The sequence below is a fragment of the Dasypus novemcinctus genome, chromosome 13 (assembly GCF_030445035.2).
Source record: "Dasypus novemcinctus isolate mDasNov1 chromosome 13, mDasNov1.1.hap2, whole genome shotgun sequence".
Taxonomy (NCBI): Eukaryota; Metazoa; Chordata; class Mammalia; order Cingulata; family Dasypodidae; genus Dasypus; species Dasypus novemcinctus.
In genome coordinates, this window is record NC_080685.1 from 34,287,447 (window position 1) to 34,303,956 (window position 16,510).

A 16,510-nucleotide genomic window follows, 5' to 3' on the forward strand; every position below is an offset into this window, starting at 1 on the left:
CAGGGTAGACAGCGAGGAGGTAGGAGTGGAGTGTGCTCTGGGCAAGGGGAAAGCAGACGGAAGGAGAAACACTGAGAGGGAGGAGGGAGAGGCTGGGGAATACTGAGTTGGGAGATGGAAGAATCTTGGGCTATCAAAGTTGAGCACAATCCTAGCCACCTCATCTAAAGCCTCTTAATGTCAATTGAGAACATGAATGCTAATGTTTCTATTTTGTTATAAATGTGACACTTGAGGGTGTGGAAATTTTGGAAACATAAAAAATGTAAAACAAAATCACCTATAGTCTCAGTCAGAGAGGTCATGGCTAATCCATAGACATTCTTCTTAGATTTCTTTTTTTCTTTGCATTTTCATGTGGTCGAGGTTGTACAACTTTATGTCTTTTTAAACCATAAATTACGGTTGTAAACACTTCCTCCAGGCTATTCCAGGCTCACGGAAACGAGAGATTTAGACAAACTGGTTACGAAATTTCCTGAAGTGGGGGCGCCTCAGGACGGTGACTTCGACCTCAACCACAGCGCTTTGCAGCTCGAGCAGCTAACGTCGGACGGTAAAACACCTGTACGAGGAAAAAGGCACCGCAAGAGCGGGCAGACAGCGAATGGGCTAAGGAAGCCGGAGCCGGAGTCCCGCCAGCGGCTGGGGGTGGGAACTGGCTGGAAACCAGCCAGGGTGAGGCCTGGGACTGAGCGCCCACGACCGAGCTCAGCTGCCGACGCGTCCACGAGGTTCCCACGCCCAGCATTATGAGGTGCAAGCTGTTTCTGCTGCTGTGGGGGCTCCCCCAAGTTTGGGGAAGTTCTAAAGGTGAGTGGAAGGAGGATGTCTGAGGTTTGCGTCGGGAGAGGGCGGGGAAGGGGAGCCAGGCTGGGAAACCCGGCGAAGCGTGAGAAGGTGGTTGGAGAGGGACCCACCGCGGAAATTCGGCGTGCACACCGCGACTCTGCCTTTCCCAGCCTCCCGCTCCTCGGGGTGGGGAGAGGGAGCGGGGCTCGCAGACAACACCCACTAGCCCAGTCCAGCCCCCCACATTTCCCCCCTCCTTTTCCGTTCGCTTTCGGCAATCCCGGCCACTCATTACGCTCCAGTCGTTCAACCTGCCCTCTCTCCAGTTCCGCAAGGCAATTTCCCGTTCCGCTGCCTCCAGAGCTTGTCCTTCGCCAGCAGCAGCTGGACGCGCACAGACGCCTCCGCGTGGCTTGGGGATCTGCAGACCCACAGTTGGAGCAATGACTCGGAAGACATCCGCTTCCTGCAACCTTGGTCCCAGAGCAACTTCAGCGACCCTCAGTGGGAGGAGCTGCAGCGTTTATTTCGGGTTTATCGAAGCAGCCTCATTAGGGACATTCAGGATTTCATCAAAATACTGCATTCAACCTGTGAGCTGAGGGATGGGATCCCGGGAGGCACCCTCAGCGAGGGCGTGGACACAGGCCCAACTGGGAGACCGTGGCCCGACCTCATGGGGTTTCCTGCTTTCTCCACCTTCTTCTAAGTTCCACTTTTGCCTGGAAATGTTACAACTCTGACTCTTCAAAATATCCCTTGCTCTTGCCCTCTCCAGGTCCCCGACTCTTTCCCTGAACTCTGGCTTTCCAGCATAACCCTCACACCAATTTCTTCTTGATCCTTTCAGTCTTTGACACCTTTCCTCGATCCCTCTCCATATCTCTCCTCAGATCCCATTGAGGTCCAGGTGTCTGCTGGCTGTGAGGTGCAACCTGGGAGTGCTTCAGAAAGCTTCTTCCATGGAGCGCTTCAAGGAAAAGATTTCCTGAGTTTCCAAGGAACTTCATGGAAGCCTGCTCCAGGGGCCCCACTTGGGGCCCAGGTGGTCAGTGAAGTGCTCAACCAGGACCAAGGGACTCTGGAAATAGTGCAGTGGCTCCTCAATGACATCTGTCCCCAATTTGTCGGTGGCCTCCTTGAGGCAGGGAAGTCAGAACTGGAAAAGCAAGGTCAGCCTGCGTCCCTCACTGCCCTCCACTATGCGGCTCCATCCAGGGATTTTTCATTCAAGAGTTTTCATCTTTTTAAACACCAGAGGAAAAGAAAGGCCTAGGGAGGAGATGGATGGGGGTGAGGGTGTTCGTTCATTCTGCAGACATTAGTTGAGCACCTATTGGATTACACAAATTGAATTAAATAAACACAAGGGTATTTAACTGGGTAAAACAGATAGGATCCCTGCTTGAGGGGGAGGATGAGAGGACAAAAGAACAATTAAAACAATATTTGAAATATATTACATATGTTGCAGCTGAACAGAATGTTATAGAAGAACAGAGGAGAGGCATTTACATGAGACTGGGTTTAGGGAAAGGGGAATGAGTATCAGGAATGGCTTTCCTGGAAAAGGTAATACAAAAGGATTGAAGTTATAAAGCACTTTATCTCCAGAAATTGAAATGTGGGGACCATGAGCCTGATGTGAGACCTGGAACTTCAAATGCAGAGATTGGAGTCCCTGTTTTTTTTTCTTTAAAGATTTTTTTATTTATCTCTCTCCCCCCCTCCCACCCCGGTTGTCTGTTCTCTGTGTCTATTTGTTGCATCTTCTTTGTCTGCTTCTGTTGTTGTCAGCGTTGTCAGCGGCATGGGAATCTGTGTTTCTTTTTGCTGTGTCATCGTGTGTCATTTCTCCGTGTGGGCGGCGCCATTTTTAGGCAGGCTGCACTTTCTTTGGCGCTGGGTGGCTCTTCTTATGAGGCATACTCCTTGGGTGTGGGGCTCCCCTACGGGGGGGACACCCCTGCGTGGCTTGGCACTCCTTGCGCGCATCAGCATTGTGCATGGCCCAGCTCCACATGGGTCAAGGAGGCCCAGGGTTTGAACCGTGGACCTCCCATGTGGTAGACGGACGCCCTGACTACTGGGCCAAGTCCGCCGCATGGAGTCCCTGCTTTAAGATCCTTCTGTTTCCTTGTTGGATACAGTGAAGCCGGAGGCCTGGCTGTCCAGTGGCCCCAGTCCTGGTCCTGGCCGTCTACTGCTGGTGTGTCACGTCTCAGGATTCTACCCTAAGCCCGTGTGGGTGATGTGGATGCGGGGTGAGCAGGAACAACCCGACAGTCAGCAAGGCGACATCCTGCCCAACTCTGATGGGACATGGAGGCTCCGAGTGACCCTGGACGTGGCAGCTGGGGAGGTGGCTGACCTGTCCTGCCGAGTAAGGCACAGCAGTCTAGGTGGCCAGGACATTATCCTCTCCTGGGGTGAGAAGCCGCATGGGCTCAGGATGGAAATGGGAGAGGAGCTGGGAATGGGGTGGGACTTCAAAGACCTGGGACAAAGGAGTTTTGGAGATGAGGCCCCCAGCTAGGAGAGAAAGACAGAGGGGATTCTGAATATATAGAGGAGAGGAGTAAGGCTCGGAATCTGCCAAAGGACTAAGATAAGATGTTCCATACACAGGAAAAAACAGGAATGGTGGACTCAGAGATCCAGAAGTAGGAGGCAAGTAAAGAATCCCAGGAGGATTCAATCCCCAGGAAGAAGAATGGGGACTTTAGGAGACAGATTAACAGATAGCTATGATTTGTTGAGTGCATCTGTGTGTGGGCTGAGTACGGTATTTCATTTAATCATCACAACTCTCATTTAAAACAAGTTCTATTTTTTAAAAGAGAAGTTTATTTTAAGAGAAGTTTATTTTATTTTATTCTATTTATTTTAAGAGAAGTTTATTCTATTTATTTTAAGAGAAGTTTTAGATTACTGAAAAATTACATCAAAAGTATAAGGGATTTCAAATAACATCCCCCCCGCCCCCAATTTTCCCCTATTAATAACATCTTACTATAGTGTGGTACATTTGTTACAATTGCTGGACCAATACGGTATCATTGCTACTAGCCAAGGTCTATAGTTTACATTATGGTTCACACTTTGCACTGTACAGTTTTATAAGTTTTGACAAAATGTATAATGCCTCTATCTGCTATTGCAATATCATGTAGAACAATTCCAATGTCCAAAAAATGCCCCATGTTATATCTATTCTTCCCTCCCTTTCCCCTCAAAACCTTTGTTAACCACTATCTTTATATCAGTGTTTTAAGTTCTTCCCTTACTACAATGATAGTAAGTCTACTTTGGTCTGTGGTTGCATTTTCCCCCTTATGTTTGTTCATTCCTTAATTTTGAGGCTTTTGGGATGGTGGTGCCTGCTCTGCTTCAGATTAGGAGGAGGCTTAGTTCTTATGGGGCAGATGTCAGCAACTGTTTTGCTTGCAGTTGTTGTACTCTGTTTTTGGGATAGGCATTGTCCATCATCGTCATTTTGTTAGTTGTCCTGGGTGAGTTCAGTGAACTGGAGAGTACGTATTGGCTGCAACTCTGCTGAGAGTCAAGGCTCAACTTGACAGACTGAAGATTTAAGTGTCTGGGATATACATTTAATGGGTATAGTGCTAATTATAGGTTCAAATAAAAGAAGTAGAAGAATCTTGAGTAGGGAAATTATAAGAGTCTAACTCTTATGTTGGGAAAACAGATTATCATATATTTCAGGATAAGGGTCACCGATGGGGTGAATCAGGTACGATTACTCTCATTTTATATATGAGGAAATTGGAGCTTGGATAGGTTAAGTAAATTGCCCAGTCACATAGTAAGTGAAAGGTCTCGATTTAGATTCACATCTCCCTCCCTGCAAAGTTTTTGCCCTTTGCCACTATTCTATACTATTGTATGCTGAAGCTAATTGACTTAGGGATGCCCCGACCCTGAGAAAATATGGGGAATCTAATTTTACAAGGAATGAAAATGGGCACTTTCATTGGGGGGTGTGTGTGTGATAAGAGCCACCTGATCCCCCTCACAAGTCCTCAGACAGGAACTTGAAATAGGGAGGGGTCCTGTGGTAAGAGATATCCTGTGTTTCCTCACAGCAGATGGAGGCCGCACTCCCGTGGGCTTGATCGTCCTGGCAGTCCTGGTGACTCTCGGGCTCATTGTAGGTTTAATCTTGTGGTTTAAGAAGCGCAGGTGAGTTTCCTCTTTCTACCTCCTCCTTCCCTCACCCCACTTCCCCTTTCTTCTCGCCTCCGCCTTCTATCTACCTTTTCTTTAAAAGGGTCTGTCCTTCTATTCCCTCACAGCTTCTATCAAGGTTTGTGACTCTCTTCACGCACCTGTCTTTCTGGAGCCCAGGACCTCAAGTTCCCGAACTCCAGCGCTGGTCTGCTTAAGAATTGAGAGTGAAAAAGCAGTACTTTGAAGAAGTGGAGAACAATCATAAGGCAGTTCCAGTCACATCCTTTTAATATTTTATCTAAAAGAGCCTACATTCATTTTCATTAGACTGCAAATCTGTAAATCCAAGTGATTCTTTTAAAACAGGTGCAAATTCAGCTACCTATGAAGGACAAGCAGAGTATGGAGGAGATGCACGTGCTTGTGTTTAGTGTTTGAATGATGGTCTCTGCAATGAACGGGAAAGCACATGTCCTGTCCAAAGGAAGCAGCTCAAGCTGCTTGTTTTCATGTTCAGGCTCAGCTTTGGCTATAATCTATATATATATTATATATCTATATATATAATATATATATATTATATAATCTATATATATATTATATATATAATCTATATTCTATATATAGCTTTGGCTATAATCTATATATATATTATATATCTATATATAATCTATATATATATTATATATATATATAATCTATATTCAAGTAAAACTGGAAATCTGGATTTTATGTGAACATGCCTGATTTTAAAATGTTAAACTTTACAAGATACTGTGTGGAACACTCTAAATATATATATGCTCATCAACAACAACTCTGGAGATTCCATTTTGTGACTCTTATGTAAAAAGTTAGTTATGAATGACATACTGGCTGTTTTTGGAAATTGTTTCTGTTGTGAATTTGGATTTATAACCAAAAAGGGGCATTTTCCCTTTAAAAGAAAGTTAGGCTGCAAGAGACAGAAGCATCTTAAGTTTATTACTTTGTGTAACTTCATTAAAAGAGGACACATAGTCATGTATGTATTATATGTGGTTGTTGAATTATATATGCTAGAAAAAATATGTACCTTTTTTTTTTTTAAAGAGTAATTTCATCCCTATCCCCTTGTTGTTTGCATTTACTGTGTCTGCTGTGTGCTGGTTTTCTTTTTTCCTTTATATTTTTTAGGAGGCACTGGGAACCAAACCTGGGACCTCCCATGTGGGTGGGAAGCGCCAAATGGCTTGAGCCACCTCCACTCCCTGCTTTGTTGTGTCTCTCATTATGTTTTCTTCCATGTGTCACTTGTTGTGTCATCTTGCTGTGTCAGCTTGCTGTCTTGCTTGTCTTCTTTAAGAGGCACTGGGAATTAACCCGGACCTCCTATATGGTAGGCAGAAGCTCAATAACTTGAGTCACATCCACTTCCCAAAACATGTTCTTAATCTTAGTCCTGGGAAGTGAGTGTGGTTTACGAGATTGGGTTCCTATCTCCCATATGGGAGGTCCAGGGCGCGATTCCTGGAGTCTCCTGGTGAAGTCAAGCTGGCCCATGCAGAGTGTTGGCCCGTGCCAACACGGATTGCTGGCTCTTGCAGAGAGCTGGTGCAGCAAGATGATGCAACAAAAAGACACAGAGGAGAGTCAATAAGAGACACAACTCAGGGAGCTGAGGTAGCACAAGAGATTGAGCACCTCTCTCCCGTGGTGGGAAACTGACTTACCTGTTTCCTTATTGTAAATGTTACACCTGTTCTATTGTAGATGTTGCAGTTGTTAAATATTGCAGTTGTTCCCTGTTATTATAGATTATGTTGCAGTTCTAATAGCAAACAGCTGCTTAGTAGTTCCCAATAAATACGAGGTGGAAACTAGGGTCAAGGCTCTCAGTTCCCAAAGCTGTGAGTCCCCTGGTCCCACCTTTATCTCCTCTCTTATGTCTGTCTCTCTGTCCTTTATTTCGTAAAGGTCTGCGTTGCATTCCCTTTGAGCCAACCTATCGCTGAGCGGATCTCAGCACTCTCCCACTCCAGAGGGTCCCAGGATTGGTTCCCTGTACTACCTAAAGAGAAGACAAGCAGACACAAAAGAATGCACAGCGAAAGGACACAGAGAGCAGACAGTGAGTGCAAAACAATGAGGGGTGAGGAGATAAATAAATAAACTTAAAAAAAACACACAACTTAGTCCTGTTCCTGGGGGTGTGGATCCATTGTAAATAGGACCTTTTGAAGATACTATTTTTAGTTAAGGCATGGTCAACTTATCAGGATCGTTCTTATTCCTATCATTGGTGGTCTTGTAGAGAGAAAGCCACAGGAAAGAGCTGGAAGCTGAAACAACAGAACCCAGAAGAGAAAGGAGAGGACATTGCCATGCCAGCACAGTACTGACCCCAAGAAGAAGCCAGCCTTCTTACCTCTGAAACTATGAGCCAATAAATTCCTGTTGTTTAAGCCAGCCCATTGTGTGCTAGTTGTCACAGCAGTCTGGAAACTAATACAATGTAGAAAAAGGTTGGGGATATTTCTGGGTGAGGATATTTCTCTCAAATCAGCAGTCACTTGTTTGAGAAGACAGGTATGAGAGTATCCTACCACCAAAGCAGAGCCTGTTCTACTTATATCTATTGTATTAGAGAATGTAAGAAAAGGGCTGAGCATACTTGAGTAGGCATAAGGTGTCATGATGATGGTGGTGACTTCCCAGCTGTGTGCTCTTCTTAGTGTAGAGAGGAGAGAGAGAGAACTTCAAGGATCAGCCAAAGAAATGAGAAGATCATGTTATGACAATCTGTAAACCTATCAGGGAAGTAGTCTGTTGACACTCTTTGATTCAGAAAAATCAGATTTGACATTGATAAAATTATGTAGAGAAAGCCATGGGGATCCCTTAGAGCCAAAAAACCCATGTCCTACTTTTTCTTTGAATTCCTTCAGTTTCCTCTTGATATCTTTTGAAATTTGTCCCCACTGTGGTAGTTTGGAATTATGTACCCCACAAGAACATGTTCTTAAACTTAATCCACTCCTGTGGGGGGTAGACCCGTTGTAAGTAGGATCTTTTGATGAGGTTACTTCAGTTAAGGTGTGGCTCAACCTAATCAGGTTGTCCTTTATAAACGGAATGAAATTCAGATAGATAGAAAGCCACAGAGGGAGTAGCCAGCAGCTGAACCTCAAAAGAACCAGAAGAGAAGGGAGGGACCAGGAGAGGCTGCCATGTGATTAAGGCAGAAGAGGCCAGGACCAAGAATCATGGCAGCCGGCTCCATAATGCCAGTCTTTGAGAAGAAACTGTAACCAGATTTTGTCTAGGTCCTTGACTATGCTGCAGAAATGAATTTCAAAAGCATGTTGGGTTACTTAGGCCAGCAGTTTATTAAGGAATGGTGAGAGGAGAAATGGGAGAAAATAACAGATCACAGGTCCCAGGTAGGGAGCGCAGGGCTGAAGAGTGATAAAGAGGACTAATTTATAGAATACCATTTCCCATTATAGATTATAAATGCCCAGGTTTTACTTGTGTATTGATTCAAATGGGGATAAGGAAGGCTAGAATAGGGGGTTTTTGCTTTTGCACATACTTTTTAAACCATTAATTATTCCATCCCTTTGCTAATGACATGGGAAGAGGCCCAGCTGTTTGCTGTTTTGATTGATTACCTCACACCAGGAGGCCCACGGATAAAATCCTTGGGGGAATATCCAGGGCTTCTCCTGGCTTCTGGAGGAAATCTTGTTGTGAATGGCAGAATCCTGTAAGGGTCTTTCAGGAGCCATCTTGGGGATATTGATGTCCATGTGGACTTTTCGCCAGGTTGTAGACCATCTATTGATTCCTTATCTAGCCTGCTTCAAAACCATTGCCTTAATGATGCCTTGATTTGAGCTTTCCCTGGCTTCTAAACCATGACCCATTAAATTCAAATTGGTTAAGCTAACCAATTGCTTGGTATTTTCTTGACCAGCCAAGGAAAACTAAAACACCCACCAAAATGACTGACCGAGATAGCTAATCAAGCCCCATAGTTCATTAGGTTTGACAAAATAAAGTGTAGGGAAGCAGATATGGCTCAAGTGATGGGCCTCTGCCTTCCATGTGGGAGGACCTGGGTTTAATCTCTGGGGCCTTCTGGTGAAAAAGAAGAGAAAACATGCTTGCATGGCGAGTCAGTGCCTGTGTGGCAAGCTGAGTGCCTGTGCAATGAGCCAAGTGCCCACATAGTGAGCTGAGTGCTCACATGGTGAGCCAAAGGCCCATGTGAGTGCCTGTGTGGCAAGCTAAGTGCCTGCACAGCCAGCCAGTGCCTGTGTGGCAAGCTGAATGCTCATGCAGTGAGCCAGGGCCCGTGCAAGTGAGTCACGCAGCAAGATGATGAGGCAACAAAAGAGAGAGAAGGGGAGAGTCAAGGTAAAGCACAGCAGAGACCAAGAACTGAGGTGGCACAATTGACAAGAGAACCTCTTTCCACATCAGAGGTCCCCAGGATTGAACCCCAGTGAATCTTGAAGGAGAAAGACGAGAAGACAAAAAGAGAAATAGATACAGAAGATCACACAGTGAATGGACACAGCAAAAACAGCAGGGTGGGGGAGGGGGAGAGGAAGAAAAAAAAAGTATACATGGCCTATACCCAACCCTGTAAGATGGGCAAACTTTTGTCCAATTAGTAGGAGTCAAACTGGCTTCCTTTTAATGTCTATAAAAATTGCTTGCCATCATTAGAACTTGACGCTGCTTCCATTTTGGCTAGGGGTCTGGCTTTCTTGCTACAGCAAAACTTTTCATGTCCTGAACAAAAAGCTGTAATCTGTTCACTCAACTCTGATTCATATTTCAACAAGTTTGGAGGCCCATTGAGATACAGAAGGTGCCTCTCTAGGCCTGCAGTCTCTGGTGACAGATCAGGTGGGGTGCCCAGGACAGACCCCTTGTGTCTGCTGCTTGATCACCATGAGTCTGCATCTCCCAGGTAAGCCCTTCCTATATCTTGACTCTGCAATTTCTGTCCGGTTCAATTGCCTTTTATTTGGGACTTTGCTTTAGGTACCTTTGATTTTGGTTCCATCGTTTTATTTCATTCCTCCCTTCCACTTTCTAATTTTCTTTCTCTTGGAGCCTCCTTTTCTGCGCATTGAGCTGCTGCTGGCTTGGTCTGGGCACCTGCATGGTCCTTCCACGCCCTGGGGGCCTCCATTGAGATCCAAATGGTTTCCAAGTGGTTGCGTCAAAAGGCTTAGGGCTCCAAGAAAGGTGGTACGTAAACAATATTTCATCTGACCACAGTATAAAGGGCTCTTCTTGCTCTAAATCTCCCTTTCTTCCACCTGCTATACCTCCTGTTTCTTATATGGATTCCACTTCTTATATGCACTTTCTGCCTGTGACTTTCTCTGTGCATGGGTAGGTATGATGAAAGACCATATGTTTTTGTAGTGGCTATTTGGGAAACTTTTGACATGAACAGAATTACGCACTTGAAAGAGGTGTGTTTAAAAAAGGATCTAAGTATGAAGTCTTGTTAGATGATAATCTGCCTCCCCAGTCCCTTTACTTAAAGGTTCATTAGAAAAAGAAAAGTCCAAAAATAGAACAAAAGGGAACAAATTCCAAACCAACCCTATAGCTCCCCAGCCTACCTGGACCCAGTTCTGCTCACAAGCTGCCCTGACTGCCTCAAGGAAAATGAACTAGTCCAGTCTTCTTTAAAGATTAAGCCTGCTACTGAACTTGGCTTGCCAGCTAGAGTAGAATTTAAATCTTGGACCTGAATTGAACTAAGAGCTATGTTTAAAGATTTCCCCAAACAAGACCAGCAAATATTCTTAGAAGAATTCAGAATTTTTTGGGTGTCAGTGGTCCCAGCTTACCTGACTTATATCAGTTTGAATGCATGTTGGTGGAACCTCAGATGCTAAATCCTGGGTGGCAAAAGCTAATTGGACTGACCCAGAAAGGGACTTACAAGATCCCTCTTCCAAAATAAATCTGAGGGTAAAACAGACCTGGGAAGTAGGACATAGCTTCTATAATATTACATATCTCGGCAAAAAAATCTTAAAACTCTCCTCCACAAATATTGATGAGAAAGCTTTACCCTCATATTAAGTAAATAATGTCAACTTGTCCCACATGCCAGAAACAAAAAGTCTAGTAAAAATATGAGTGGGGCAAGGAAAGAAAGCCAGCTCTTTTATATTAACTAGTGAGTTTTGTATTTCTGTTTCTGCATTTCTGTGTTTTTATGTCTGACTCATGGTTGCAAAATTTTAAATTGAAGCTATAAGCTTCTTATTTTGTCTGTTGGTATGTTTGATGTATATTTTCCTACCTCTGATTGGTAAGTGCACATAAACACATAAAACTCCTTAAAAGAGTTATATTCAAATTGGCTTAAAGGCAAATAATGGCTAAAATCCCAGAAATTAAGGAAAATAGACTTCTAATACTTCCAATGTAAAAAGAATATTCATAGAATTAAAACCAAATGTTTAAAAAATTCAAGAGCACATAATTTAGGCAAGCCTTTGGCAAGCAGGACTAGTTTAATATTGTTAGTCGAATGAAAAACAGCCATGCCTTCTGAATTATCAATTTTAAGTACAAGCATAAATGTAACACACTTGGGTATATTCCTCCTAAATTTATGTAAGTTTACTGATCAAATAAGCTACTATTAAATCTATTGGTTGTTTAAAATGGTGAAAAATGTAAATTTGAAATTTAGATAAATCGAATTATTATTCGGACAAACTTTATTTCTAGACTCACTGTGTTTTGTAGGGTGTTGACTTGAAGGCAATTTACAAGACCTTTTGGGAGCTTAAGTATGCAAGGTATGCAGGATGTGTTTTTGCTAAGGAAAAAAAGAGAATAGTTTTGTCCTAAAGTAAATTGACTGATTGTTGCTGAATGAGAAACAGGAAAGTGTAGGACAAACCTCAAAAGATATAGAAAGTTGTAGAGGGTTTGTGACAATGCATTTTGTTTGTTATGGTAAATACTGGCTAAGATTTGGTCAGTTTATTTATAAAATTTATAAATTGCTTTAGTATATTCATGCAAAACTAGCATTTGGTTTTCTGTCTGTTAAAATGATGAAATTTCTTGGGCTATTGGTCTGCTCTTAGAAAGAGTGTGTAGGTTTCTATGAACTATCTGAGTAGAAGTCAAATATTCTGGTTACCAGAGTGCTATCCTGGGCTTTATATTGACCTTATTATCCTTTATTCTTTAAGATAACAAGTCTTCCTTTTAAAATAACTCCATTTTTTCCCCACATTCATGTTAACCTCTTATATTTAGTTTTTAAGCTTTTTATTGCCACTTTGGTTAAATAGGTAGCCAATTTGGTTTTTCAGTGACCTATAATCCTATTTAATCAAGTGTTCAAGGCTCCTGACAATTTTTTTTTGAATTTTAAAAAATTTATTAAAGTATATCACTCATACATAAATGTACATAAACAATAAATGTATAATAATAGTTGTGAACTTACAAGATAATATATAACATCATAACTCACCCTACCACCAATAACTTTTTTTAAAAAAAGATTTATTTTATTTATTTCTCTCCCCTTCTTTCCCCCCATCCCCCATTTGTCTGTTGTCTGTGTCCATTTGCTGTATGTTCTTGTTTTTGTCTGGTTCTGTGGTTGTCAGCGGCACGGGAATCTGTGTCTCTGTTGTTGCATCATCTTGTTGTGTCAGCTCTCTGTGTGCGCGGTGCCATTCCTGGGCAGGTTGCACTTTCTTTCGCACTGGGCAGCTCTCCTTATGGGGCACACTCCTTGCACGTGGGGCTCCCCTACACGGGGGGCACCCCTGCATGGCACAGCACTCCTTGTGTGCATCAGCACTGCGCATGGGCCAGCTCCACATGGGTCAAGGAGGCCCGGGGTTTGAACCACGGACCTCCCATGTGGTAGGTGGATGCCCTATCCACTGGGCCAAGTCTGCTTCCCAATCACCAATAACTTGCATTGCTGTTAAACCTTTTTAACTAATGATTAAAGATGATTGTCAAAATATTACTCCTAAACAAAGTATTTTTCCCCCAACCAACCCTATTATTATTATCTTTATATCATTTATATATGAACATAAATAAACAATTAAGTGTATAGTAAAAGTTGTGAACTTACAAAGCAAACATGCATAACATCATACAGGGGACATGTACATCAACGCTCCACCAACACCTTGCATTGTCATGAGACGTTTTTTACAAATTATGAAAGAATATTGTCAAAATCTTACTACTAATCATAGTCCTTATCTTCAATTTGGTGTCTTTTTCCTCCAACCCACCCTATTATTATTTTTTAGATTTTTTTTATGACAGAAGTTGTAAACTGATAAAACAATCATGCACAATGTGGTATGTCATTTGCTACAGATAAAATAATATCATCTGATTGTTACCATGTCCATAGTGTACATTTGGCTCACATTTTCCATATTGCCTCAGTATCAACACAGTACATCTTTTGCATAGATGCAAGAATGTTATATTATTACTACTAACCACAGTCCATAGGCCATAGGTCACTTTAGCTGTATTTTTCACCAAGCTTCTCCACATTCCCAACACCCTACAGTAGTGATATACATTTGCTCTAGCTAACAAAAGACACTCTTGCATCTGTACCATCAACCACAATCCTCATCCACCTCTTGGTTTACTGTGCTATCCAGTTCCTAGATTATTCTCTAGCATTCTGTCAATTGGCATTTACGTAACAGGACTACCATTTTCAGTGACATACCCATTTATAAACTAGCTGTTACTCACTATTTGTTACCATCCACTCTATACATTTCCACACTTTTACAGTAAAGCTAATTAATACTTTTATGTACATTAAACATCTATAGTCCATCTCAGTCCTTCTCTTATCTCCTTTAAGAGTCCACCGACCTATCACCAGGTCTTGAAGGTATTTTCCAATAATTTCTTCTAGAAGTTTTATGGTTCTTGCATTTATTTGTAGTTTTTTCATCCATTTTGAGTTAATTTTTGGATAAGGTATAAGATAGGGGTCCTTTTTCCTTCTTTCAGCTATGGATATCCAATTCTTTCAGCACCACTTGTTGAATGGATTGTTCTGCCTGAGCTATGTGAGTTTGACAGGCTAGTCAAAAATCATTTGACTATGGGAAGTGGACTTGGCCCAGTGGTTAGGGTGTCCATCTACCACGTGGGAGGTCCATGGTTAAACCCCGGGCCTCCTTGACCTGTGTGGAGCTGGCCAACGTGCAGTGCTGATGCGCACAAGGAGTGCCCTGCCACACACGGGTGCATAGGGAAGCCCTACGGGCAAGGAGTGTGCCCCGTAAGGAGAGCCGCCCAGTGCAAAAGAAAGTGCAGCCTGCCCAGGAATGGCGCTGCACACATGGAGAGCTGACATGTTGGAAATTGAGGCAGAGTGGTCTCGCAAAGAGAGACATGCTGTTTCCATGGCTATGCTTTTAACATAGGAATGCAGCAATTAAGCCTTTGGAGTCAATAGGATAGAGCTGTCTGGGGCAGGGAGAAATACAAGCAAACACACTTTCGTTTGAAAGGAATACTGAATCTTTGTACTCTGAGATAAGTTCATTAATTTATGAGTATTGTTAATGTGTAGTTACACTGCTTGTTATCTTGATAGTTTGAGTATATATAATGCCACATGTAGAAAATAAAGTTGTCTGAGGAGTCATTACTTGCAGATCCCCTGATCCCAGGTCGTTAGTTCTTTCTCTTTGTTTCCTCCCCCCTTTTTTCTCTCTTTCATTCCTGATACCCTTAGGGTCCAAATCTCCAACACTGACACAACAAGAATACGCAACAAAAAGAAACACAGATTCCTGTGCCGCTGACAATAACAAAAGCGGACAAAGAAGAACACGCAGCAAATAGACACAGAGAACAGACAACTGGGGTGGGGGGAAGGGGAGAGAAATAAATAAAATAAATAAATCTTAAAAAAAAAAATCATTTGACCATACATGTGTCGTCTGTTTCTGAACCATACATTTGGTTCCATTCGTCTAATGTAGTCTGTCTTTAGGCCACTACCATGCTGTTTTTACCACTATAGGTAGGTATTATGATTTAAAGTCTGGAGATGAGGGTTCAGTTTTCCTTTATATGATGTTTCTGGCTATTCAGGACTCCTTACCCTTTCAAATAAATTTAATGATCATGTTTTCAATTTTTTTCTTTAATGCTGGTGGAATTTTTATCAGGATTGCATTAAATCTGTATATCAATTTGAGTAGAATTGACATCTTAATGTTACTTAGTCTTCCAATCCATAAGCATGGAATGTTCTTCCAGTTATTTAGGGCTTTTTTGATTTGTTTTAACATTGAGTTGCAGTTTTCCAAATACAAGTGCTTTAGAATCATTGGTTAAGTTTATTCTTGACTATTTGAGTTTTATCTGTCATATTTTATTTTCACCACTCTTTTGACACTTTCAGTTACTTTTATTGATACAGTCTTCATTTCTAGACTCTCTTCCAGACCCCTCTCTCCTGTCTTTTCTTTTCAGGCTCTAGTACACCCTTTAGTATTTCCTGAAAATCTGGTCTCTTGCTTAGAAATTCTCTCAGTTTCCATTTATCTGTGAATATGCTAATCTCATCCTCATTTTTGAAAGACAGTCATGCTGGATATAAGATTTGTGGCTGGAAGTTTTTCTCTTGTAGTATCTTAAATATATTAGACCACTGTCTTCTTGCCTCCATGTTTCTGGTGAGAAATCAGCACTTAATCTCACTGGGTATCCCTTGTATGTTATGCATTGCTTTTCTCTTGCTGTTCTCAGAATTCTCTCTTTGTCTTTGGCATTTGACATTCTGATTAGTATGTGTCTTAGAGTTGGTCTCTTTGGATTTTTTCAGATGGGAGTATGTCGTGCTTTTTGGCCAGGGATATCTATGTCCTTCAATAAGGTTGGGAAATTTTCTATCATTATTTCTTCAAATATTCCTTCTGCCCCTTTTCCCTTCTCCTCTCCTTCTCTGACACCCATGACGTGTATGTTTACACATCTTTTGCTGTCATTATTTCCCTGAGACCTTGTTCAATTTTTTCCATTCTTTTCTTCATCTGTTCTTTTGTATGTTCATTTTCAGAGGCCATTTCTTCAAGCTCACCAATCCTTTCTTCTGCCTACTCAAACCTGCTATTATATGATTCCAATGTTTTTAAAATTTCATTGATTGCACCTTTCATTCCCGTAAGATCTGCTATTTTTTTATGAATGCTTTCAAATTCTTCTTTGTGCTCATCCAATGTCTTCTTAATATCCTTAATCTCTTTAGCTATCTCACTGAATTTATTAAGGAGATTTGTTTGAACATCTATGATTAGTTGTCTCAACTCCATTATGTCATCTGGAGGCTTATCTTGTTCCTTTAACTGGGCCATAGCTTCCTGTTTCTTTGTGTGGATTGCAATTTTTTGTTGGTGTCTTCGCATCTGGCTTACTAGAGTATTTTTTCTGGGTGCAATTTTTCTCTTTAGTTTAGAGCTTCCTATCC

General features: G+C 42.2%; 1 protein-coding gene across 4 annotated transcripts; it reads left to right on the top strand.

Annotated features, from left to right (window-relative positions):
* Positions 1-458: 458 nt before the first annotated feature.
* CD1D (CD1d molecule) lies at positions 459-7,431 on the top strand. Of its 4 annotated transcripts, XR_009188571.2 has the most exons (7): positions 461-813; positions 1,119-1,385; positions 1,686-1,964; positions 2,943-3,221; positions 4,899-4,995; positions 5,109-7,093; positions 7,277-7,431. XR_009188571.2 is itself a non-coding variant. In XM_071207493.1 (6 exons), the coding sequence occupies exons 1-6, from the start codon at positions 753-755 to the stop codon at positions 5,125-5,127; spliced, it is 999 nt and encodes a 332-aa protein (XP_071063594.1). In that variant the 5' UTR covers positions 459-752; the 3' UTR covers positions 5,128-7,431. The 4 variants fall into 4 exon arrangements, 3 of the variants coding, with proteins under 3 accessions (XP_071063594.1, XP_004447409.1, XP_071063595.1); XM_071207493.1 differs by having other exon boundaries at positions 459-813; positions 4,902-4,995; positions 5,109-7,431; XM_004447352.5 differs by having other exon boundaries at positions 5,109-7,431.
* The last annotated feature ends 9,079 nt before the right edge of the window (positions 7,432-16,510 follow it).

Bases quoted from the DNA above. Each gene is read 5' to 3' on its own strand.
- CD1D (XM_004447352.5), top strand. From the start codon at position 753: ATGAGGTGCAAGCTGTTTCTGCTGCTGTGGGGGCTCCCCCAAGTTTGG. The intron at 1,386-1,685 runs GTGAGCTGAGGG...ATCTCTCCTCAG, and splicing joins CAAAATACTGCATTCAACCT to ATCCCATTGAGGTCCAGGTG. The intron at 1,965-2,942 runs GTCAGCCTGCGT...TGTTGGATACAG, and splicing joins GTCAGAACTGGAAAAGCAAG to TGAAGCCGGAGGCCTGGCTG.